This window comes from Microcaecilia unicolor, chromosome 6, assembly GCF_901765095.1.
Source record: "Microcaecilia unicolor chromosome 6, aMicUni1.1, whole genome shotgun sequence".
Lineage (NCBI taxonomy): Eukaryota > Metazoa > Chordata > Amphibia > Gymnophiona > Siphonopidae > Microcaecilia > Microcaecilia unicolor.
In genome coordinates this window covers 172,140,048-172,165,750 of record NC_044036.1, presented here as the reverse complement: position 1 = coordinate 172,165,750, position 25,703 = coordinate 172,140,048, and the positions used below count along the sequence as shown (strand labels likewise).

At 47.8% G+C, this 25,703-nt stretch overlaps 1 protein-coding gene across 1 annotated transcript in view; it reads left to right on the top strand.

Moving 5' to 3' along the window:
* The window catches only part of IARS1 (isoleucyl-tRNA synthetase 1), a 451,726-nt gene that overhangs the window by 69,902 nt on the left and 356,121 nt on the right, over positions 1–25,703 (top strand). Inside the window, exons 9-11 of the mRNA XM_030205292.1 lie at positions 593–653; positions 1,639–1,734; positions 4,292–4,414. Of these exons, the coding sequence (XP_030061152.1) occupies positions 593–653; positions 1,639–1,734; positions 4,292–4,414 (280 nt within the window). The remainder of the gene's footprint in view (positions 1–592; positions 654–1,638; positions 1,735–4,291; positions 4,415–25,703) is intronic.

The following is a 25,703-nucleotide window of genomic DNA, read 5'->3' as shown; positions in this document are numbered from 1 at the left end:
TAGGACTGACAATTATGAGGATCTACTTAACTGGATAGTTTGACTAAAAATCTGGCATATAGATAAGCAGATATCTTTTATGACAGTCACCTTGATGAATATTGATGTTTTACAGAGTGGAGGATTAGCCCTAATGGTTAGCGCAGTGGGTTGAGAACCTGGGGAACTATTTTCAATTTCCACTGCAGCTCCTTGTGACCCTGGGCAAGTCACGTAATCCTCCATTGTCCCAGGTACAAAATCTTAGATTGTGAGCCCTCTAAGGATGTATAAAGTACTTGTATGTAATACATAAACTTCTTTGGTTGTAATACAGAAAGGTAGTGTATCAAGTGCATTAACCTTACTCCTTACCCTTTGTAGATTCTACATTCCTTATTGTGATGATAAAGCACAGTGTAGATGGAAATAAAGTTCAGTAGCAGATACACTATTGGCTCAAGGTGTTAATTACTCCTGCATATGAAGGGTTGATTAAGGAATATGCCAGAACAGGCAAAGAACAGTTGGTAGGAGATCAGACACAGTTGATAGTCACAAAAAAATTTGTCCATGTTAGTGAACAGAATGTATGCATTTTTTTCTAATCTAGGTTTCCAGGCATTGTACTGAAAGGCAAGAAGTATAAACCACTGTTCCCATATTTTATGAAGGTAAGAAAGTTCTTGCTCATATCTAAGTAGTGTAAACAATAGATTCAATTACTGATTATTTATTTATTTTTTAAAGTGTTGTAGAACCTGGTCCTTACTTAAACAAAGGGGTTCTCAACCCAGTCCTTGGGGCATACACAGCCAATCAGGTTTTCAGGATATCCACAATGAATATGCTTGAGATAAATTTGCATGCATTATCTGTATTCTGAGCAAATCCATCTTGTGCATATTTGTTGTAGGTATACTGAACCTGACTGGCTGGGTGTGTCCCGAGGACTGGGCTGAGAACCCCCTGAAAATTAACAGGAAGTTTTGAAGCACAAACTTTCTTGAACTTATTCACCTGCTTATAAAGGATTGCATTCTCATCTTCTTCCTATTAGTTAGAACTGCAGCAGTCTGATAGCGCTTGCTTTGTAATGGATTAGGTGGACAGAGTCATATTCTGAGACTACACTCCTTTTATCTGCAGTCACTTACTGCTTAAAAAGTCTGTTTAAGCTCAGATATGTGAGTACATGTGAAAAAAGCTTTGTACTTCTATAGTGCAGCTCTCATTGGGTATTTGCTGCTCAATTTCAGGCTGGAGAACAGCCAAGTGTGAGAGGGTGGAAAAAAAAGCTGCAAAATGTATTGGAATGTACTGAAAATGGTGGTATAAATCTTCTTTATTTGGGTTAGATCATGCTTTTTCATGGTAGCTGAAGACAAGTTTTATATTCAGGTACATTACATATTTCCCAGTCTCCATAGGAGTTGCAATGCTATGAAGGGTAAAGGGATTTGACGAAGGTCACAAGGGTCTCAAGTAGTGGGATTTGGGTGCTGGCTTTCCTTTTCTCAGCCAACTAGGCTTAATGGAGTAGATGATATAAAGTGAATGTGTACTGTTGATGTTAAGATAAAATAATTGGTTTTCTCTTGCCTGGTGCTCTATAATATGATGGCCTTTCACAAATAATACCAATCCATGTTTTCACAGTGTAAAGAGAATGGTGCCTTTACTGTGGTAATTGACAACTATGTCAAGGAAGAGGAAGGTACAGGAGTTGTACACCAGGCTCCTTACTTTGGTGCCGTAAGTACTACACCTTTTACTACACCTTGTTTTTTGTCTGTTGTAGTAAGACAACTTAGTATGAAAACACATCTTCCTTGTTTAACTTATTTGTGAGCATGCCTGATGCTCAGGTTCATTTAGCTTTTTCAGTCAGCAGAAATTCTTCTTGCCTGGTAGGCTTGGCATCCATATCCACCATCTTAGGGTTGATGGATTGAGTATGTTCTGGAATAATGAGCTAAAGTTGTGCTCAGATGTGTGTGCATGTGTGTGTGTGTGTGTGTTTTTTTTTTTTTTTTGTAAACAGATCTAACAAGAACATTTCTGTGAAAGAACTGAATCTGAGGACAGGGGATTAGAGGCACTTGTCATCTTACTTTTAGGATTTTTTTAACGTTGTTGAGGGAATTCTATAAATGGTGCCTGAACTTGGTTGCCAAAAAAACTTCAGTGCTAAGTGCTATTCTATAAGGGGCCTTGTATAGAATATCACTTAGTGCAGATGTCATGCTGAACTTGCACCTGCTGAAACCTGGTACAAATGCTGGTACCTGTTAGGCGCAGTAAGGCAGTATTCTGTAATTCCTCTCACAACTTTCGGAACTCCTTGACATGCCTGTGCCATACCCCCTTTTGAGATATTTGCAGTGGGAGTTAGGTGCTGTGGCTTATAGAATAGCACACAACCAGATGCCTGTGCACATTTTTGAGTACCAATTAACAGTAATTGGCTGTTACGACTCAATTATTGATGGCTCAGCTCATTATCCAATTTATTTGTGTGCCTATCTTGGAACCGAAGTTGGGTGCACAACTTTAAGTACCATATATAGAATCTGTTGTATGTCGGGGGTTGTAAGTCATTCCTTCTTCAACTGTTCACAAATCACTACCAATTGGCCTTGATTCATCACTGACCCTTTCTGACTGCATACCACCACCCGTTTTCCTGTATTCCTGTTGTTCCTTAGGATTTTAGTTTCAGAAACCAATTTAGAGAAATTTATATGTACCTGACAAATGTTGACTTAGTTTTTCGGTCAGCCTATTTACAGTTTAACAATTCTTCATGTGCGTTGAAGCTCTTTATAAAGTAGTTAGACAGAGATCCTTTTGTTCTTTTGTTAACACTATAGGCTAGAATTGTAAAGGATTTTCCACAGATGCCAAGATGGAGAGCCATCTCAATTAATTTAAATTATTTAGGGGCCTATTTGTTAAATGTGGTAAAGTTTTTGCAGTTGCAAAAATTAATGTATGGTGGTAGTTGGGGCTCCGGTGGTCCTTTTCTCTGCAGTTATCACAGAGAACAAACACTTGTTATGTCTGTTGGTGCATTTGCTGGGCCCTGCAGGGGACCCCCCCCAATTACCTGTAATCAGCGAGACTTCTACTAGGGGTCAGAGCTGTTATTTTGAACCTGACAGGCAATGGGGCTGGAGTGTCTGGCAGTTGCTCCTACCCTGCCACTAACTCACCAGGGGAATATTTGGTAATTCGGGTTTGTGGTGGTGGTGGTGGGATCATGTTGGTTGGGTAAATTGAAGCTATGGTAACTGCTTACCAGTACAGTAGGTGCACTAAAGTCTCTTTTTTTGAGCAGGCATTAAACACATATGTACTATGGCAGCAACAATGAGAGTGTACAGTGACAATCCTATGTGTTGATCCAATGTATAGTCAAACCCATTCTTCTTCCATACCCTGCCCAGTTCCTACCCCCATAGCAAGGTATATAGTTAGCACACAAATTAGTGTGTACTAACCATCATACCTGAATGGTATGTTACCGCACGTGCTAATTCAGTAACTAACTGCTTAGTGCACATCAGTAAACAGGCCGCTTGGTGTCATTAATGCAAAATCATTCCACTAAGGATAACTATTTAGTACTTCAGAAGTATGTTTTCTAGCCAATTTTGCATAGGACGACTTGGCCACAAGTTGAACCTTTCTAACATTAGTAATGTAGGAACAATATGTAAGGTAAATCAAGAAGCTGATGCTAAAGCAACTAAGAAACAGATGGAGGAAAGGTGGTGTGGGTTGGTAATCTGAGCATTGAACTGAGAGTCTACAGAAATCCTGGGCAGTGAGCTTGTTTCCCTTCACAGGTTACTATGCATGATCTGGGGTAAGTCTGTACATGTTGGTAAAAGTATATCGTTTCTGAAGTTTCTCATATTTGTTAATTATTTCACTGGCTTTCCAATTGATTAGCTCATTGGTTTGGATATGTGTATTGGTCAATGCTTAAATTAGCAGTGGAATCTTCTGGTGTCTGCTGACCTCAAATTTGCCAGAATGAATGATAGTAGCTAATGGGATTTTTTTTTGCCATGAGAAGTTAATCATAGACCTGGATCTCTCTTTTTAAAAACAAATGCAAAAAAGTTTTCTTTTTAAATATGATTTGTTTGGTTGGAAGACCCTAGAGAAGGTTTAATCTGTTGTCTACAGCTGTTTTTAGAAAAATTAATGCTTTCCTATAGAATAGGTTTTATGTAATCAAACAACTTTTAAACACTGAAAGCTGTGTTCGTGAATGATTTTTCATTTTCCCACTCTTTTATAGGATGACTATAGAGTCTGCATGGATTTCAACGTTATTCAGAAAGATTCTGTGCCAGTTTGCCCTGTGGATGCATCAGGCTGCTTCACTGCAGAAGTCACAGATTTTGCGGGTCAATATGTTAAGGTTGGTAACTTTTAAAATGTGCATAATTAAAAATGAATATTTGTGTAATTGTAAAGTAGGCCTTGACACATTTTTCTTGGCTCCAAGAGCCAGCAAAAGATTTGAGTATATGGGTTGTGTGCTCTTCCAACCTCCCCATAATCCCCACCAAAGTTGAAAATAGGAAGGGAGGGAACGAGTATCTCCTTTCCAACATTTGTTTTCCACTATGAGTTTGCCACTGTTCCTTTTTAAGGCTTGACTTGGTTCCTTTTTAAGTCTTGACTTAGTTGCTTTTTGTCAGTGCCAGAGAAGTTTAGACAAATTGTCACCCTGCCAGCAGATGGAGCTCAGATCTGACTTCAGTCTCCTTTTGGTGCTGCCTTGAGCTCTTGGGAATTCCTGTTTTCCAGCAGATGGAACTTCAGATTACTGTTCAGTTGGGCTGATTTCAGTTTTCCCTGAAGGGAGTTTAGATCCCAGCTTATATAGTGTGAGAATCGTAAAGGATATGATGTCCTCAATCTGTGTAGTCTGTGGCTTCAGTGAAATCTGGAGAGCTTCCTGCTTGGGGCTGGTTAAAAAAAAATCAAACAAAACAAAATCCAAAAACCTAACATAGATAGCAAGGAAGAAGGCCATCTGCGATTTCACTACAGTGACTCAACTGAGAATGTTCAGGGGTGAGGGGGAGAATTGGGAGAACAAGTTCTTTTGGTAGTGTGAATACAGGCTTATGGCACCAGATCCCATCCTGGTTCCGGTTTTCTTTTTCTCTGCAGAGATGAGGAATGGGAAGAATCTGCTGGTTTAAAAAGTGCAGAGTTTCTACAATGACAAATTAGATCTCCTTAGGCTTTAATTCTTATCAAAAGAAGGGTAATGAGAAATTACTCTGAAATACTGTGATATTCTTCAAAATGTTTAAATGTTGGGTGAAGTGCATGTCCAACCTACATAAGTACTCATGTGTGACAGGAAAAGGTGAAAAGGTCAACAATTCTGGATTTGTGCTCCTTTATAGTTCAGGGAGTCGAGTCTGCCAGGAGGGAGCTTTTTGAGCCTAGAACTTCAGATGAGCCGTAGCATTGGTCCTTGCATCTAGAATGCTGCATTAGTCGCCAGCTATGAGAAATCTGATTGCAACAATAAACATCAAATAACTAGTATTAGACCCTACAAGGCAATAACACACTTAAATATATAACCATGAAAACCTCCCCCCCCTCCCCAGAGGACATGCCAGACAGAACATTGTCCATAAGGATTGATCAAAGTAGATGAGAGGGGGCACCATTCTTTAAATTTTTGTTACATTTGTACCCCGCGCTTTCCCACTCATGGCAGGCTCAATGCGGCTTACATGGGGCAATGGAGGGTTAAGTGACTTGCCCAGAGTCACAAGGAGCTGCCTGTGCCTGAAGTGGGAATTGAACTCAGTTCCTCAGTTCCCCAGGACCAAAGTCCACCATCCTAACCACTAGGCCACTCCTTTACTCAATAATGCTAAGAGTTCAGAATTCTGCTGCTGGCAGCAGGAGTCAACATGGACCAAAAAGGTTCACATGCAGCCCGAAACTGTCTGCCTGCTGGTAAATCCTACGCATTGATGCGTCACTGCTCCATAGTTACTACTACTACTACTATAAATCATTTCTATAGCGCTACCAGTCGTGCGCAGCGCTTCACAATTAAACATGAAGAAAAGACAGTCCCTGCTCAAAAGAGCTTACAATGTAAATCAGGACAGACAGACAGGACAAATAAGGGATAAGGGCAGGACAGACAGAAAGGACACATAGGGAAAGGGACAATTGAAGAAAGGAAGGCAAGATAAAGGTTACGAGCAAGTGACAAGTTAGGAGTCAAAAGCAGCATCAAACAGGTAGGCCTTTAGCCCGGATTTGAAGGCAGCCAGGGATGGAACTTGACGTAACGGCTCAGGAAGCCTATTCCAGGCATAAGGTGCGGCGAGATAAAAGGAACGGAGTCTGGAGTTGGCGATGGAGGAGAAGGGTGCAGTTAGGAGAGATTTGCCTAGTGAACGGAGTTTCTGGGAAGGAGTGTAGGGAGAGATAAGGGTGGAGAGGTAGTGAGGGGTTGCAGAGTGAATGCACTTATAAGTCAATAAGAGGAGTTTGAATTTTATACGGAAACGGATAGGGAGCCAGTGAATTGACTTCAGGAGAGGGCTGATGTGGGCATAACAACTTTGGCGAAATACTAGTTGTGCAGCAAAATTTTGAACAGATTGAAGAGGAGAGAGATGGCTGAGTGGAAGACCTGTGAGAAGCAAGTTGCAGTAGTCTAAGCGAGAGGTGATGAGAGTGTGGATGAGGGTTCTGATAGCGTGCTCAGAAAGGAAAGGGCGAATTTTGGCGATATTATAAAGGAAGAAACGACAGGTTTTAGTTAACACTGTGATCATAGTTCGCTTGCCTCAATTGTGTAGTAGGAGGATCCCTGGAAAGTCAGGTTGAAAGGATCACCTTGAGCAATATTAACGAAGTCCAGTGAATGTATCTAGAGGTACCCTACTTGCAATGAGGAACTTTAGGCACAATCCGAAAAAGGCAACAGGGAGTCGTCGAGAGTCTGCGCCCACAGACTGAAGGAGCACTTGCTGCCACAAGGTCTGGATCCCCAGGAAACTCCACAGCATATGACCAAGGGACGCTACTGCATGGCCATAGCAAAGAAAAGCTGCTGACTCAGATTAGTTGCCAGTTGTGTATGTATGTTTGATAGTCTTTTGAAAATTCTTTCGTTATTAGCAATACAGTGCATAAGAGTATTGCATATTTTTGTTAGCCTTTTTTATTTGTTGTTCAGGTTCTTTGTTCAAACTTCAGATACATTTTGTGGTCTATTAGTTCTAATTTTGTATGTATGTAAATATTTTGTTAGTGTAATCAAATTTCTCTTAGATTTTACTATGTGTGGTAGGAGTTGGGATCGGCAGTAGAAAAATAGCGGAGTTGGTGCCGAAGGTTTGGGGTTTCAGCTGCATGATTGCAGAACACCTAGATCAGTTACCACTTCCTATCCAGACATCCTTTGATCTCTCTAAAATGTGGGATTTTAAGTAATAGTCTAGAAACAATGGCCCTTTCTTTTGACTTATTTCTCATTAAATAGAAAGCTAGGTTGTAGAATTCAAGTGAGCTGTTCCAAATCCTAGTAGTAGATGAAGAATATGGAGATACTTTGGCTTACAAGGAAGGTTTTATTTTATTTTGTATTATCTATGTTGGATATTCAGCGCCGCATGCGTCTGGTAGTGCTATACAAATGTTAATAATAATAATAATGTTACATACTGTCAATTTGATAAAATCATTTGAGGTTGTTAAATGTAAAAACAAAAATCATAAAAATAATCCAACCACCATAGGCACTCAATCACTAGCATCAAAATCCTAATGTACCTAAGCTCCGAAATCCACTACCTCATCAGAAAGATTGTATTTTTGGCAGTATCTGAACATGTTAATAATACCCTACTGGAGCAAAAGTTGTTTTATTTATTTATTTATTTTAAAAACAAAAACAAAGCCAACATGAATTTAGTGAAGGGAAATCTTGCCTTACCAGTCTACTGCATGTCTTTAAAGGGGTGAACAAACATGTGGATAAAGGTGTCAAGCCTCTTAAGACTTGTTTAACTTTTAAAGCCTCAATATCTTGAAGTATAACCTACCTTGGCACACCAGAGCACACCTGAAGTCTCTTTATTTTCTGAAGTTTCCTTTATTGAATAAAACACAGATAATTTACTCAGATGTTCAGAAGTGTGGCCCCAGGGCACAGAGACTCCGTTATTCTGAGAGCTGTATCAGTGGTTGGAGGTAGAAATCTGAAGAGAGGCAGCTTTATTGCAGAGGTGAGAAATAGTTGAACAGATAGAAGTATCTCAGAGCTGGGTGACTGGAGTGTGCAATATCTCATTAAGAAGATATATTCAAGGTAAAAAACCAAGTTCATTCCAAGGAGTGAAGCAGGACAAGTGCTGCCTGAAGGAAAATGTAGAATGCCTCATGGCGAGGGGGCGGGAGAGGCTAAGAAGGGCTCACACAGGCCCAGGGAGGAGGGGGTAAATAGACCAATGGGGACAGAGCCTGCCATTGGGTAGCAAGGGGTGGTCCTAGAGGACAGCCTTCGATTGGAGAGAAAGATCGTACCTGGCTGACCTCTCAGGACAGAGATAGTAAGAATGACCAGGAAATGATAGCAGGTAGACAAAAGAGCCAAGCTTGGCTGAGAAAGAGAGGAGGTCTGGGCTGTAGCACAAACCAGTGATAACAGTTCTTGTACAGACAAGCAAGTGTGGCTGCATTGCCTGTGAACTACATTAAACACAATACATTGCTCACGTATCTTTGTAGTGAGAACTGCAGCAGTGAAAATCCTTAGAAGTGAGAATAACAGTAAAGGCATTAAACACATTTTAGGATCACATTATAAACTAGTGCGAGGCTGTCAGAGGACAGAACAAAAGGTGAGCCTGTCGATATTGTATATCTGGATTTTCAAAAGGCATTTGACAATGTACCTCATGAAACTGGAAAGTCATGGGATAGGGGATATTGTGAATTAAAAACTGGTTAAAGGATAGAAAACAGAGAGTAGGGTTAAATGGTCAGTATTCTCAATAGAGAAGGGTTGATAATGGTGTTCCACAGGGGACTCTGCTGGGACTTCTGCTTTTTACATATTTATAAATGATCAACATATGGGAATAACTAGTGAGGTAATTGAGGTAATTAAATTTACTGACACAAAGTTGTTCAAAGTTGTTAAATTGCAAGAGGATTGTGAAAAATTGCATGATGATCTTATGAGACTAGGAGACTGGGCATCCAAATGGCAGATGATGTTTAATGCGTGTGCCTTGTAGCGCTATAGAAATGATAAGTAGTAGTAGTAATGTGAGCAAATGCAAAGTGATGCATGTGGGGAAGAGGAACCCGAACTATAGCTACATGATGCAAGGTTCCGCATTAGGAGTCACTGACCAGGAAAAGGGTGTAGGAGTAATCGTTGACGATACTTTGAAACCCTCTGCTCAGTGTGCTGCAGCAGCTAAGAAAGCAAATAGAATGTTAGGTATAATTAGGAAAACAATGGAAAATAAAAACGAGGATGCTATAATGCCTTTGTATTGCTCCATGGTTCAACCGCACCTTGAATACTGTATTCAATTTTGGTCACTACATCTCAAAAACGATATAGTGGAATTAGAAAAAGGTATGGAGAAGGACAACACAAATGATAAAGGGGATGGGATGACTTTCCTATGAGGAAAGGCTGAAATGGCTAGGGCTCTTCAGCTTGGAGAAAAGACGGCTGAGGGGAGCTAGGATAGAGGTATATAAAATAGTGGAGTGGAACGGGTAAATGTGAATCGCTTGATTACTGTTTCCAAAAATACTAGGACTAGGAGGCATGCAATGAAGCTACAAAGTAGTAAATTTTATTCTCCGAGGACAAGCAGGCTGATTGTTCTCACTGATGGGTGACGTCCTCGGCAGCCCCTCCAATCGGAATCTTCCTAGCAAAGTCCTTTGCTAGCTCTCGCGCGCCCGCGCGCACCGCGCATGCGCGGCCGTCTTCCCGCCCGAAACCGGCTCGAGCCGGCCAGTCTTCTTTCGTCCGCACTCGGTACGGCTGTGTTTTTTGTCGTGTCGAGCCCCGGAGAGTCGACCTCGCGCGTCCGTTTTATATTGACGTGTTTTTCTTCGGAAAAGTTCTGTAAATTTGTCGGGAAGTGCTCCGAAAACCCCCTTGGTTCGCGTTTTCCCTTCCCGTATTTCCAGTTTTTGCCCCGGTAAGTTTTCTTTCGTCGTCGGGGTAGGCCTTCTTTCGGCCTCGGTTGAGATTTTTTCTCCCTTAAAGTTTTGGTGCTCCAAATTCGTCATTTCGGATTTTGACTTCGCCGGCGTGATTTTTCCGCCCATGACATCGAAGCCTTCCAGCGGCTTCAAGAAGTGCACCCAGTGCGCCCGGGTAATCTCGCTCACTGATAGGCACTCTTCGTGTCTTCAGTGTCTGGGGGCCGAGCACCGTCCCCAGAACTGTAGTCTGTGTTCCCTGTTACAAAGGCGGACTCAAGTAGCGAGATTAGCCCAGTGGAACGTTTTGTTCTCGGGCTCTTCGTCGGCATCGGCACCGGGGTCATCGTGTGCATCGACGTCATCAGCATCCAGACCTTCACCCTTGGCTGCCAGTGCATCGAGGCATCGGCCCTCTGCATCGGCGCCGAGACATCGGATAGCTGCATCGACGTCGGTGGTACCGGGACCTCGTCTCCTGATGTCGTCGGACGGTGGTGCATCGAGTGGAGTGCAGGTGAGGGCTGTCCATTCCCCTGCTGGTGGCGGTGAGCCCTCGGGTGGGTCTCCTCCTACCCTGAGGGCTCCTGCGGTACAGCCCCCCCGAGATAGACCCTCTTCCGTCTCGGCCCGAGGAAGCGACGGCTGGATTCTACGTCCTCGTCGGTGCCGGGGAGCTCCGGTGACATGCTTCGGAAGAAGTCGAAGAAGCATCGACACCGGTCCCCTCCCCGTGTCGGCACCGAGAGCTCTGGGTCGCCGAGGGAGTCGGCACCCAGCAGGCATCGGCACCGAGAGGACCGCTCACCCTCTGTTCAGGAGGTGTCGATGCGCTCCACTCTGGACAGCCCGGAACAGCCTCCACGCCCGGAACAGGTTCTGACGTCGACGCCTGCATCGACCTCCATGCCTTTCTCTGCAGCCGCTCTGAACGAGAGCCTCCGGGCCGTTCTCCCAGAGATTCTGGGGGAGCTGTTGCGCCCTACCCCTCCGGTACCGGCGGTGCTTGCGCCTCCGGTACCGTCGAGCGTGGCGCCGGCTGGCCCATCGCCCGGGGTGAGGTCCCTGACGTCGGTACCGCGTGTGGTGCCGACTGCGGCCACCTCCCAGGAGGGCTCCCCGACTACGTCGGCGGAGGGAGCTTCGCCGATGCGGGCGAGGGAGTCTACCTCTCGACGCCCCCATCGTGGACGTGGCTCCACAGAGTTGAGCCGGGCGCGGTTGCAGACGCAGGTCCGTGAACTTGTGTCTGACACCGAGGGTGAGGCCTCGTGGGAAGAAGAAGAAGACCCCAGATATTTCTCTGACGAGGAGTCTGAGGGTCTTCCTTCTGATCCCACTCCCTCTCCTGAAAGACAGCTTTCTCCTCCCGAGAGTCTGTCTTTTGCTTCCTTTGTCTGGGAGATGTCTACGGCCATCCCCTTCCCGGTGGTTGTGGAGGACGAGCCCAGGGCTGAAATGTTTGAGCTCCTGGACTATCCTTCTCCACCTAAGGAAGCGTCCACTGTTCCCTTGCACCATGTCCTGAAAAAGACATTGCTTGCGAACTGGACCAAGCCACTAAGTAATCCCCACATCCCCAAGAAGATCGAGTCCCAGTACCGGATCCATGGGGACCCAGAGCTGATGCGCACCCAGTTGCCTCACGACTCTGGAGTTGTGGATCTGGCCCTAAAGAAGGCTAAGAGTTCTAGGGAGCATGCTTCGGTGCCCCCGGGCAAAGACTCTAGAACCTTAGACTCCTTTGGGAGGAAGGCCTACCATTCTTCTATGCTCGTGGCCAAGATTCAGTCTTACCAGCTCTACACGAGCATACACATGCGGAATAATGTGCGGCAGTTGGCGGGCTTGGTTGATGCTCTTCCCCCCGAGCAAGCCAAGTCTTTTCAGGAGGTGGTCAGGCAGCTGAAGGCGTGCAGAAAATTCCTGGCCAGAGGAGTGTATGACACTTTTGATGTTGCGTCCAGGGCCGCTGCTCAAGGTGTGGTGATGCGCAGGCTCTCATGGCTGCGTGCCGCCGACCTGGAGAATAGACTCCAGCAGCGGATTGCGGACTCGCCTTGCCGTGCGGACAATATTTTTGGAGAGAAAGTCGAACAGGTGGTAGAGTCTCTCCACCAGCGGGACACCGCATTCGACAAGTTCTCCCGCCGGCAGCCTTCAGCTTCTACCTCTACAGGTAGACGATTTTTCGGGGGAAGGAAGACTGTTCCCTATACTTCTGGTAAGCGTAGGTACAATCCTCCTTCCCGACAGCCTGCGGCCCAGGCTAAGCCCCAGCGCGCTCGCTCTCGTCAGCAGCGTGCGACTCAGCAAGGCCCCGCGGCTCCCCAGCAAAAGCAAGGGGCGAGCTTTTGACTGGCTCCAGCAGAGCATAGCCGACATCCAAGTGTCAGTGCCGGGCGACCTGCCAGTTGGAGGGAGGTTGAAAGCTTTTCACCAAAGGTGGCCTCTCATAACCTCCGATCAGTGGGTTCTGCAAATAGTCCGGCAAGGATACACCCTCAATTTGGCCTCCAAACCTCCAAATTGTCCACCGGGAGCTCAGTCTTACAGCTTCCAGCACAAGCAGGTACTTGCAGAGGAACTCTCCGCCCTTCTCAGCGCCAATGCGGTCGAGCCCGTGCCATCCGGGCAAGAAGGGCTGGGATTCTATTCCAGGTACTTCCTTGTGGAAAAGAAAACAGGGGGGATGCGTCCCATCCTAGACCTAAGGGCCCTGAACAAATATCTCGTAAAAGAAAAGTTCAGGATGCTTTCCCTGGGCACCCTTCTCCCCATGATTCAGCAAAACGATTGGCTATGCTCTCTGGACTTGAAGGATGCCTACACACACATCCCGATACTGCCAGCTCACAGACAGTATCTGCGATTTCAGTTGGGCACACGCCACTTCCAGTACTGTGTGCTACCTTTTGGGCTCGCCTCTGCGCCCAGAGTGTTCACAAAGTGCCTAGCTGTAGTAGCAGCGGCACTTCGCAGGCTGGGGGTGCATGTGTTCCCATATCTCGACGATTGGCTGGTGAAGAACACATCCGAGGCAGGAGCCCTGCAGTCCATGCAGATGACTATTCGCCTCCTGGAGCTACTGGGGTTTGTGATAAATTATCCAAAGTCCCATCTTCTCCCAGTGCAGAAACTCGAATTCATAGGAGCTCTGCTGGATTCTCGGACGGCTCGCGCCTATCTCCCAGAGGCGAGGGCCAACAACTTGTTGTCCCTCGTCTCGCGGGTGCGAGCGTCCCAGCAGATCACAGCTCGGCAGATGTTGAGATTGCTGGGCCACATGGCCTCCACAGTTCATGTGACTCCCATGGCCCGTCTTCACATGAGATCTGCTCAATGGACCCTAGCCTCCAAGTGGTATCAGGCTGCTGGGGGTCTAGAAGACGTGATCCACCTGTCTACGAGTTTTCTTGAATCCCTCTATTGGTGGACAATCAGGTCCAATTTGACTCTGGGACGTCCTTTCCAAATTCCTCAGCCACAAAAAGTGCTGACAACGGATGCGTCTCTCCTGGGATGGGGAGCTCATGTCGATGGGCTTCACACCCAAGGAAGCTGGTCCCTCCAGGAACGCGGTCTACAGATCAATCTCCTGGAGTTGCGAGCGATCTAGAACGCTCTGAAGGCTTTCAGAGATCGGCTGTCCCATCAAATTATCCAAATTCAGACAGACAACCAGGTTGCCATGTACTATGCCAACAAGCAGGGGGGCACCGGATCCCGCCCCCTGTGTCAGGAAGTGGCTCTGGGCTCGCCGTCTCGGCATGGTGCTCCAAGCCACATATCTGGCAGGCGTAAACAACAGTCTGGCCGACAGACTGAGCAGGATTATGCAACCTCACGAGTGGTCGCTCAACTCCAGAGTGGTGCGCCAGATCTTCCAAGCGTGGGGCACCCCCTTGGTGGATCTCTTCGCATCTCGAGTGAACCACAAAGTCCCTCAGTTCTGTTCCAGGCTTCAGGCCCACGGCAGACTGGCATTGGATGCCTTCCTCCTGGATTGGGGGGAGGGCCTGCTGTATGCTTATCCTCCCATTCCTCTGGTGGGGAAGACTTTGTTGAAACTCAAGCAAGACCGAGGCACCATGATTCTGATTGCTCCTTTTTGGCCGCGTCAGATCTGGTTCCCTCTTCTTCTGGAGTTATCCTCCGAAGAACCGTGGAGATTGGAGTGTTTTCCGACCCTCATCACGCAGGACGAAGGGGCTCTTCTGCATCCCAGCCTCCGGTCCCTGGCTCTCACGGCCTGGATGTTGAGAGCGTAGACTTTGCCTCTTTGGGTCTGTCAGAGGGTGTCTCCCGCGTCTTGCTTGCTTCCAGGAAAGATTCCACTAAGAGGAGTTACTTCTTTCTGTGGAGGAGGTTTGCCGTCTGGTGTGACAGCAAGGCCCTAGCTCCTTGCTCTTGTCCTACACAGACCCTGCTTGAATACCTTCTGCACTTGTCTGAGTCTGGTCTCAAGACCAACTCTGTAAGAGTTCACCTTAGCGCAATCAGTGCATACCATTACCATGTGGAAGGTAAGCCGATCTCAGGACAGCCTTTAGTTGTTCGCTTCATGAGAGGTTTGCTTTTGTCAAAGCCCCCTGTCAAGCCTCCTACAGTGTCATGGGATCTCAATGTCGTTCTCACCCAGCTGATGAAACCTCCTTTTGAGCCACTGAATTCCTGCCATCTGAAGTACTTGACCTGGAAGGTCATTTTCTTGGTGGCAGTTACTTCAGCTCGTAGAGTCAGTGAGCTTCAGGCCCTGGTAGCCCAGGCCCCTTACACCAAATTTCATCACAACAGAGTAGTCCTCCGCACTCACCCTAAGTTCCTGCCAAAGGTCGTGTCGGAGTTCCATCTGAACCAGTCAATTGTCTTGCCAACATTTTTTCCCCGTCCTCATTCCTGCCCTGCTGAACGTCAGCTGCACACATTGGACTGCAAAAGAGCATTGGCCTTCTATCTGGAGCGGACACAGCCCCATAGACAGTCCGCCCAATTGTTTGTTTCTTTTGATCCCAATAGGAGGGGAGTGGCTGTAGGGAAACGCACCATATCCAATTGGCTAGCAGATTGCATTTCCTTCACTTACGCCCAGGCGGGGCTGGCTCTTGAGGGTCATGTCACGGCTCATAATGTTAGAGCCATGGCTGCGTCGGTAGCCCACTTGAAGTCAGCCTCCATTGAAGAAATTTGCAAAGCTGCGACGTGGTCATCTGTCCACACATTCACATCTCATTACTGCCTGCAGCAGGATACCCGACGCGACAGTCGGTTCGGGCAGTCAGTTCTTCAGAACCTGTTTGGGCTTTAGGATCCAACTCCACCCCCCGAGGGCCCTGTTTGTTCTGTTCCAGGCTGCACTCTCAGTTAGTTGGTAAATTTTTTAGGTCAATCTCAGTTATGTCCTCGCCGTTGCGAGGCCCAATTGACCATGGTTGTTGTTTTGAGTGAGCCTGGGGGCTAGGGATACCCCATCAGTGAGAACAAGCAGCCTGCTTGTCCTCGGAGAAAGCGAATGCTACATACCTGTAGAAGGTATTCTCCGAGGACAGCAGGCTGATTGTTCTCACAAACCCGCCCACCTCCCCTTTGGAGTTGTGTCTTCCCTTGAAGTGTATTGTCTTGCTACATACTGGACTGGCCGGCTCGAGCCGGTTTCGGGCGGGAAGACGGCCGCGCATGCGCGGTGCGCGCGAGAGCTAGCAAAGGACTTTGCTAGGAAGATTCCGATTGGAGGGGCTGCCGAGGACGTCACCCATCAGTGAGAACAATCAGCCTGCTGTCCTCGGAGAATACCTTCTACAGGTATGTAGCATTCGCTAAACAACTCGGGGAAAATATTTCTTCATTCAATGTGTAATTAAACCCTGGAATTCATTGTCAGAGAATGTGGTAAAAGCAGTTAGCGAGGTTTAAAAATGGTTTGGATGTCTCATAAAGGAAAGGTCCATAAGCCATTATTAAAATTGACTTGGGAAAATCCACTGCTTATTTCTAGGATAAGCAGCATAAAATGTACTGTTTTCGGATTTTGCCAGGTACTTGTGACCTGGATTAGCCACTGTTGGAAACAGGATGCTGGGCTTGATGAACCTTTGGTCTGTCCCAGTATGGCAACACTTATGTAGTTATGTACCCTAGCTATAAAGAGAACTAAGCGGCTTACAATTCAAACATGTACAATTTAAAACAATACATAACAAAACCAAAAAAAGACCTAAAGTGTAAACATTTAGCATTCACCATGTAATGCCTGCATATATTTCACTTTCACACAGGGATAGGTGTTCAATACAGGGGAGGTTTCAGGTTTCTTTTATATACTGCTAAGGGTGTATACCATCATAGCAATTTTACAGTATCAATAACATAGTAGGAAAAGAATTAGTGTATTTATAGTCAAAGAAAAAAATAGAGAGAGGATACAGACTGGGAAAGGAGAGGAAGGGATATAGAGAGTCTGTATCAGTAACAGAAATAGGGAGAGATGAAGACCAACAGTCTATGTGTCTAGAACATCTCTCTAGAGTAGGCCCAAAAAATTAAATAAAAAGGACAGTAAGAGCCTTAAAAATCAAGTAGTGGACCTATAAATTTGTCTAATGGTTTTAAGGGCTGCTCTGAACTCTGAGTGAGAGTGTAGCAGTCGCAGACCTATTGGGATGTGTTCCAAAGAACAGGTCCAGAAACTGAGAACATTGTTTGTTTTTTTCAGAGAGTTTCCAGAGTCACCTTCTGTACAGTAGTAACAACCAGGAGATGATCTGAAGATTGGTGTGCCTGGCTGGGAGAGTCGGGCACAAGTATTGTGATAAAATAGGGGGTTGGCCAGAATGAAGGGTTTTATGAATTACCATTAATATCTTATATTGGATATGAATGTACAAAGGGAGGAGATATTTTGAAATTTTTTCAATAGATACCTTAAACGCTGCCAAAAGAAAGCAAAAAAATCACTCATCTTGGCAATGTGCTGGCTGAACCCACTCAGCATCTTCTAATTTATAGTTTAGCTTAATCTCATTATATTGTCCTCTAGGTAATACCTCCCCTCTAGTAGTGTTTAGGGTTTTGAAGTTTTCTGTGAGGTAGAAGCCTGCAGCTTCAAACATTTTCTTTTCACCTCTTGTTTGCTCTTTGTGTTAATTGGTGTTTTGGCTCTGTCTACACATTGCTCCAGCTCCTACGGCAAGCCTTAACAAATTTAAACTGAATCTAAGAGTCAGTATCAAAACTTAGGAGCCTGGGATTCCTCTACTCCACACGTAATATTTTTCACAGTGAAGTTTTAGGGGGAGAGTGGATCGGCAGCAGCTCCTTTAGATATAGCTTTACTAAATTTACTAAGACTCTTTTCCTTTGTGCGTTTGGGCAATGAAAGTTTGGTTAAATTATTCCTTTGAGGTACCACTGCAGATCGCCTCCAGAAACCTGCAGTCTTCCTTCTGGAAACTGTAGTGTTAGCTGTGTGACATGACATCACTCTCTCGATAGGTGAAGCAAAGAGGTAATTGCCTCTTTGTGTCACATATCACCACCTCTTTGTCCCTCCCCCCCAACAGCCATTAGGCTACTCCTTTATTCTTCCACTTCTCAATCTTCACCAATGCTTCCACATAAGAACAAGCTAAGCTTTTGTGTCCCCTTGGACCTTTTTGTTAAAGTCCTATGGCCCGATGTTGTGCTTAGACTACTTGTCTTCTGCTCATTTCTCTGTATCTCCATAAAATAGCTAATAGTTTCATTTGCATGGATTTAAATGTGCTGTGCACTAATGTCTGCCAGAGGCTCTGTGCACAGTTAACACCTGCACAACACTCCTTTCTATGTAGGTCACACACAAAATTGTGTGCAAAAGGTGAAATAACCTGAGTGCAAATCATAGAGCACTTCACTACATTGATCTCTTAGACTGTAAGCCGTACGGGGACTGGAAAATTCCTATTGTATCTGAATATGACTTGCCTTGAGCTAAACCTAAGTGGTAACTCACCTTGAGCTCTGATTTGGAAAAGGCAAGTATTAATTCTAAAAATCCAAAGATGGGGTTGGGGGGGACGGACAGACAGACAGACATGACATAAACTTAAGTGAACAGTATGGTGCTGTATGCTTCATGAAGGCATGAGATGGGTCACAGGGTGGGGGAGAGGAGTTGTTTTTGGCTTTGTAAAACTTGTCTGTTTATTCACATTGAACTTGAGTTTGCTCGGGATAATGTGGGGTATAAATTTCAAAATAAATAAATAAAATACACCTTGAGATGGAGGAAGGATGGGCAGATGGGTAGAAGCTAAGAGATGATTCTGCCACAGTTGGCTTAAGAGTTGTTGAAAACCTGAGCTCTATTGTACATTAATTTAACTGATAGGGTGTCCTGCAAGGATATGTCACTATAGTGTACGTCAGGGCATCCTGACTCCACTTCATTCCATCAAAGTCAGTAGACAGCTCTAAAGCCTAATGCATCAAATATGGTAATCTGGAATTAAGAGGTTGAGAGGCATTTTAGGAAGGACATCTAACTCAGAATATGGACATCCAAATTGGGACGTCGTATATGCAACAGGATCTGCCAACATACAGCCTGTTTTAAATTACATTATTATTATTTTTTAAAATCATGAGCCCAGAAAAATACCTACTGTATCAGTGAACACTGCTTTAATAGCCTTCAGGTTTGTAGGTTTTGTATACATTCAGGTACAGTAAATATTTTTCTACAATAAAAAAAAAAAAATCACAGAGAACTGAATTGCTGTTTGAACCTGAGTCCTTTGGTTCTCAGCCCAGTACACTAACCATTAGGCTACTCCTCAACTCCCCATGCAAGTCTTAATTTAATTTTAAAAGGATTTTAGTGCCATGAATGTTATAGTTCCTGAAGCTGTTATAGAGCCCAATATCCCCTGCTTCATAGTCTGAAGGGAGACAGCATCCACTGGGGGATTAAATAGGTGACTTGCCTTAATCCCTCCATTGTACAGCTGCTCAATCAGAGCACCTTTCTGTAACTTGGATGTGCCACATACCAGATGTAAATAACATTCTCCGAGGACAAGCAGGCTGCTTGTTCTCACTGATGGGGTGACGTCCACGGCAGCCCCTCCAATCGGAATCTTCACTAGCAAAGTCCTTTGCTAGCCCTCGCGCGCCCGCGCGCACCGCGCATGCGCGGCCGTCTTCCCGCCCGAAACCGGCTCGAGCCGGCCAGTCTTCTTTTGTCCGCACTCGGTACGGTCGTGTCGAGCCCCGGAAAGTCGACCTCGCGCGTCCTTTGTCTTCGACGTGTTGTTTTTTCTTCGGAAAATCTTTCAAAATTGTTGGGAAGTGCTCCGGAAGCCCCCTCGGGTTTCGTTTTCCCCTTCCCGTATTTTCAGACTTTGCCCCGGTAAGTTTTCTTTCGTCGTCGGGGTAGGCCTCTTTTCGGCCTCGGTCGAGATTTTTCTCCCTCAAAGTTTTGGTGCTCATTTTCGTCATTTCGGATTTTGATTTCGCCGGCGTGATTTTTCCGCCCATGACATCGAAGCCTTCCAGCGGCTTCAAGAAGTGCACCCAGTGCGCCCGGGTTATCTCGCTCACTGACAGGCACGCGTCGTGTCTTCAGTGTCTGGGGGCCGAGCACCGCCCTCAGGCCTGTAGTCTGTGTTCCCTTTTGCAAAAGCGGACTCAGGTAGCGAGATTGGCCCAGTGGAACGTTTTGTTCTCGGGCTCTTCGTCGGCATCGGCACCGGGGGTATCGAGTGCATCGACGTCTTCAGCGTCCAGAGCTTCATCCTCGGCCGCCAGTGCATCGAGGCATCGGCCCTCTGCATCGGCGCCGAGACATCGGATAGCTGCATCGACGTCGGTGGTACCGGGACCTCGTCTGCTGATGTCGTCGGACGGTGGTGCATCGTCGGGAGTGCAGGTGAGGGCTGTCCATTCCCCTGCTGGTGGCGGTGAGCCTTCGGGTGGGTCTCCCCCTACCCTGAGGGCTCCTGCGGTACAGCCCCCCCGAGACCGACCTCCTTTGGCCTCGGCCCCGAGGAAGCGACGGCTGGATTCTACGTCCTCCTCGTCGGTACCGGGAAGCTCCGGTGACATGCTTCGTTCCAAGAAATCGAAGAAGCATCGTCACCGGTCCCCTTCCCGTGTCGGTACCGAGAGTTCTGGGTCGCCGAGGGAGTCGGCACCCAGTAGGCATCGGCACCGAGAGGACCGCTCACCCTCTGTTCAGGAGGTGTTGATGCGCTCCACTCTGGACAGCCTGGAACAGCCTCCACGCCCGGAACAGGTTCTGACGTCGACGCCTGCATCGACTTCCATGCCTTTCTCCGCAGCCGCTCTGAACGAGAGCCTCCGGGCCGTTCTCCCAGAGATCCTGGGAGAGCTGTTGCGCCCTACCCCTCCGGTACCGGCGGTGCTTGCGCCACCGGTACCGTCGAGCGTAGCGCCGGCTGGTCCATTGCCCGAGGTGAGGTCTCCGGCGTCGGTGCCGCCGCCTCCCAGGAAGGCTCCCCGACTACGTCGGCGGAGGGAGCTTCGCCGATGCGGGCGAGGGAGTCTACCTCTCGACGCCCCCATCGTGGACGTGGCTCCACGGAGTCGAGTCGGGCACGGTTGCAGACACAGGTCCGTGAACTTGTGTCTGACACCGAGGGTGAGGCCTCGTGGGAAGAGGAAGAAGACCCCAGATATTTCTCTGACGAGGAGTCTGAGGGTCTTCCTTCCGATCCCACTCCCTCTCCTGAAAGACAGCTTTCTTCTCCTGAGAGTCTGTCTTTCGCTTCCTTTGTCCGGGAGATGTCTACGGCCATCCCCTTCCCGGTGGTTGTGGAGGACGAGCCCAGGGCTGAAATGTTTGAGCTCCTGGACTATCCTTCTCCACCTAAGGAAGCGTCCACTGTTCCCTTGCACCATGTCCTAAAAAAGACATTGCTTGCGAACTGGACAAAACCCTTAACTAATCCCCACATCCCCAAGAAGATCGAGTCCCAGTACCGGATCCATGGGGACCCAGATCTGATGCGCACTCAGTTGCCTCATGATTCTGGAGTTGTGGATTTGGCCCTAAAGAAGGCTAAGAGTTCTAGGGAGCATGCTTCGGCGCCCCCGGGCAAGGACTCTAGAACCTTAGACTCCTTTGGGAGGAAGGCCTACCATTCTTCTATGCTCGTGGCCAAAATTCAGTCTTACCAGCTCTACACGAGCATACACCTGCGGAACAATGTGCGGCAGTTGGCGGGCTTGGTTGATGCTCTCCCCCCTGAGCAAGCCAAGCCTTTTCAGGAGGTGGTCAGGCAGCTGAAGGCGTGCAGAAAATTCCTGGCCAGAGGGGTGTATGACACCTTTGATGTTGCGTCCAGGGCCGCTGCTCAAGGTGTGGTGATGCGCAGGCTCTCATGGCTGCGTGCCTCCGACCTGGAGAATAGAATCCAGCAGCGGATTGCGGACTCGCCGTGCGGATAACATTTTTGGAGAGAAAGTCGAGCAGGTGGTAGAGCAGCTCCACCAGCAGGACACCGCATTCGACAAGTTCTCCCGCCGGCAGCCTTCAGCCTCTACCTCTACAGGTAGAAGATTTTTTTGGGGAAGGAAGACTGTTCCCTACTCTTCTGGCAAGCGTAGGTACAATCCTCCTTCTCGACAGCCTGCGGCCCAGGCTAAGCCCCAGCGCGCTCGCTCTCGTCAGCAGCGTGCGACTCAGCAAGGCCCCTCGGCTCCCCAGCAAAAGCAAGGGGCGAGCTTTTGACTGGCTCCAGCAGAGCATAGCCGACATCCAAGTATCAGTGCCGGGCGACCTGCCAGTCGGAGGGAGGTTGAAAGCTTTTCACCAAAGGTGGCCTCTCATAACCTCCGATCAGTGGGTTCTCCAAATAGTCCGGCAAGGATACACCCTCAATTTGGCCTCAAAACCTCCAAATTGTCCACGGGAGCTCAGTCTTACAGCTTCCAGCACAAGCAGGTACTTGCAGAGGAACTCTCCGCCCTTCTCAGCGCCAATGCGGTCGAGCCCGTGCTATCCGGGCAAGAAGGGCTGGGATTCTATTCCAGGTACTTCCTTGTGGAAAAGAAAACAGGGGGGATGCGTCCCATCCTAGACCTAAGGGCCCTGAACAAATATCTGGTCAAAGAAAAGTTCAGGATGCTTTCCCTGGGCACCCTACTTCCCATGATTCAGGAAAACGATTGGCTATGCTCTCTGGACTTGAAGGATGCCTACACACACATCCCGATACTGCCAGCTCACAGACAGTATCTGCGATTTCAGCTGGGCACACGTCACTTCCAGTACTGTGTGCTACCCTTTGGGCTCGCCTCTGCGCCCAGGGTGTTCACAAAGTGCTTGGCTGTAGTAGCAGCAGCACTTCGCAGGCTGGGGGTGCACGTGTTCCCATATCTCGACGATTGGCTGGTGAAGAACACGTCCGAGGCAGGAGCCCTGCAGTCCATGCAGATGACTATTCGCCTCCTGGAGCTACTGGGGTTTGTGATAAATTACCCAAAGTCCCATCTTCTCCCGGCACAGAGACTCGAATTCATAGGAGCTCTGCTGGATTCTCGGACGGCTCGCGCCTATCTCCCAGAGGCGAGAGCCAACAACTTGTTGTCCCTCGTCTCACGGGTGCGAGCGTCCCAGCAGATCACAGCTCGGCAGATGTTGAGATTGCTGGGCCACATGGCCTCCACAGTTCATGTGACTCCCATGGCCCGCCTTCACATGAGATCTGCCCAATGGACCCTAGCTTCCCAGTGGTTTCAGGCTGCTGGGGATCTAGAAGACGTGATCCACCTGTCCACGAGTTTTCTCGAATCCCTGTATTGGTGGACGATTTGGTCCAATTTGACTCTGGGACGTCCTTTCCAAATTCCTCAGCCACAAAAAGTGCTGACCACGGATGCGTCTCTCCTGGGATGGGGAGCTCATGTCGATGGGCTTCACACCCAAGGAAGCTGGTCCCTCCAGGAACGCGATCTACAGATCAATCTTCTGGAGTTGCGAGCGATCTGGAACGCTCTGAAGGCTTTCAGAGATCGGCTGTCCCACCAAATTATCCAAATTCAGACAGACAACCAGGTTGCCATGTACTACGTCAACAAGCAGGGGGGCACCGGATCTCGCCCCCTGTGTCAGGAAGCCGTCAGCATGTGGCTCTGGGCTCGCCGTCACGGCATGGTGCTCCAAGCCACATATCTGGCAGGCGTAAACAACAGTCTGGCCGACAGACTGAGCAGGATTATGCAACCTCACGAGTGGTCGCTCAACTCCCGAGTGGTGCGCCAGATCTTCCAAGCGTGGGGCACCCCCTTGGTGGATCTCTTCGCATCTCGAGCAAACCACAAAGTCCCTCAGTTCTGTTCCAGGCTTCAGGTCCACGGCAGACTGGCATCGGATGCCTTCCTCCTGGATTGGGGGGAGGGCCTGCTGTATGCTTATCCTCCCATTCCTCTGGTGGGGAAGACTTTGTTGAAACTCAAGCAAGACCGAGGCACCATGATTCTGATTGCTCCTTTTTGGCCGCGTCAGATCTGGTTCCCTCTTCTTCTGGAGTTATCCTCCGAAGAACCGTGGAGATTGGAGTGTTTTCCGACCCTCATCACGCAGGACGAAGGGGCTCTTCTGCATCCCAGCCTCCGGTCCCTGGCTCTCACGGCCTGGATGTTGAGAGCGTAGACTTTGCCTCTTTGGGTCTGTCAGAGGGTGTCTCCCGCGTCTTGCTTGCTTCCAGGAAAGATTCCACTAAGAGGAGTTACTTCTTTCTGTGGAGGAGGTTTGCCGTCTGGTGTGACAGCAAGGCCCTAGCTCCTCGCTCTTGTCCTACACAGACCCTGCTTGAATACCTTCTGCACTTGTCTGAGTCTGGTCTCAAGACCAACTCTGTAAGAGTTCACCTTAGCGCAATCAGTGCATACCATTACCATGTGGAAGGTAAGCCGATCTCAGGACAGCCTTTAGTTGTTCGCTTCATGAGAGGTTTGCTTTTGTCAAAGCCCCCTGTCAAGCCTCCTACAGTGTCATGGGATCTCAATGTCGTTCTCACCCAGCTGATGAAACCTCCTTTTGAGCCACTGAATTCCTGCCATCTGAAGTACTTGACCTGGAAGGTCATTTTCTTGGTGGCAGTTACTTCAGCTCGTAGAGTCAGTGAGCTTCAGGCCCTGGTAGCCCAGGCCCCTTACACCAAATTTCATCACAACAGAGTAGTCCTCCGCACTCACCCTAAGTTCCTGCCAAAGGTCGTGTCGGAGTTCCATCTGAACCAGTCAATTGTCTTGCCAACATTTTTTCCCCGTCCTCATTCCTGCCCTGCTGAACGTCAGCTGCACACATTGGACTGCAAAAGAGCATTGGCCTTCTATCTGGAGCGGACACAGCCCCACAGACAGTCCGCCCAATTGTTTGTTTCTTTTGATCCCAATAGGAGGGGAGTGGCTGTAGGGAAACGCACCATATCCAATTGGCTAGCAGATTGCATTTCCTTCACTTACGCCCAGGCGGGGCTGGCTCTTGAGGGTCATGTCACGGCTCATAATGTTAGAGCCATGGCTGCGTCGGTAGCCCACTTGAAGTCAGCCTCCATTGAAGAAATTTGCAAAGCTGCGACGTGGTCTTCGGTCCACACATTCACATCTCATTACTGCCTGCAGCAGGATACCCGACGCGACAGTCGGTTCGGGCAGTCAGTTCTTCAGAACCTGTTTGGGCTTTAGGATCCAACTCCACCCCCCGAGGGCCCTGTTTGTTCTGTTCCAGGCTGCACTCTCAGTTAGTTGGTAAATTTTTAGGTCAATCTCAGTTATGTCCTCGCCGTTGCGAGGCCCAATTGACCATGGTTGTTGTTTTGAGTGAGCCTGGGGGCTAGGGATACCCCATCAGTGAGAACAAGCAGCCTGCTTGTCCTCGGAGAAAGCGAATGCTACATACCTGTAGAAGGTATTCTCCGAGGACAGCAGGCTGATTGTTCTCACAAACCCGCCCGCCTCCCCTTTGGAGTTGTGTCTTCCCTTGTATCTCTTTTGCTACATATGAGACTGGCCGGCTCGAGCCGGTTTCGGGCGGGAAGACGGCCGCGCATGCGCGGTGCGCGCGGGCGCGCGAGGGCTAGCAAAGGACTTTGCTAGTGAAGATTCCGATTGGAGGGGCTGCCGTGGACGTCACCCCATCAGTGAGAACAATCAGCCTGCTGTCCTCGGAGAATACCTTCTACAGGTATGTAGCATTCGCTACATCCATCTTTTGGGACATTAGACATCCCTTTCCCTTCTGAAATTGGAGTTGGATGGCCATATTTTGGCCCCTCCCTAGTCCCACCCAAAATTCGCCCAGTTCTTCAGTTTTAGACATCCATATCCTGGCTTTATAAAATTGGAATTTGGACATCCATCAATATGGATGTCTAAAGGCTGCTTTTCAGATGTCCAAAACATGAATCGAGCTTCTAAAATAAGGGCCTAATGATAACATACTTATAAATTTATTCTTACAAATTAAACTGCAG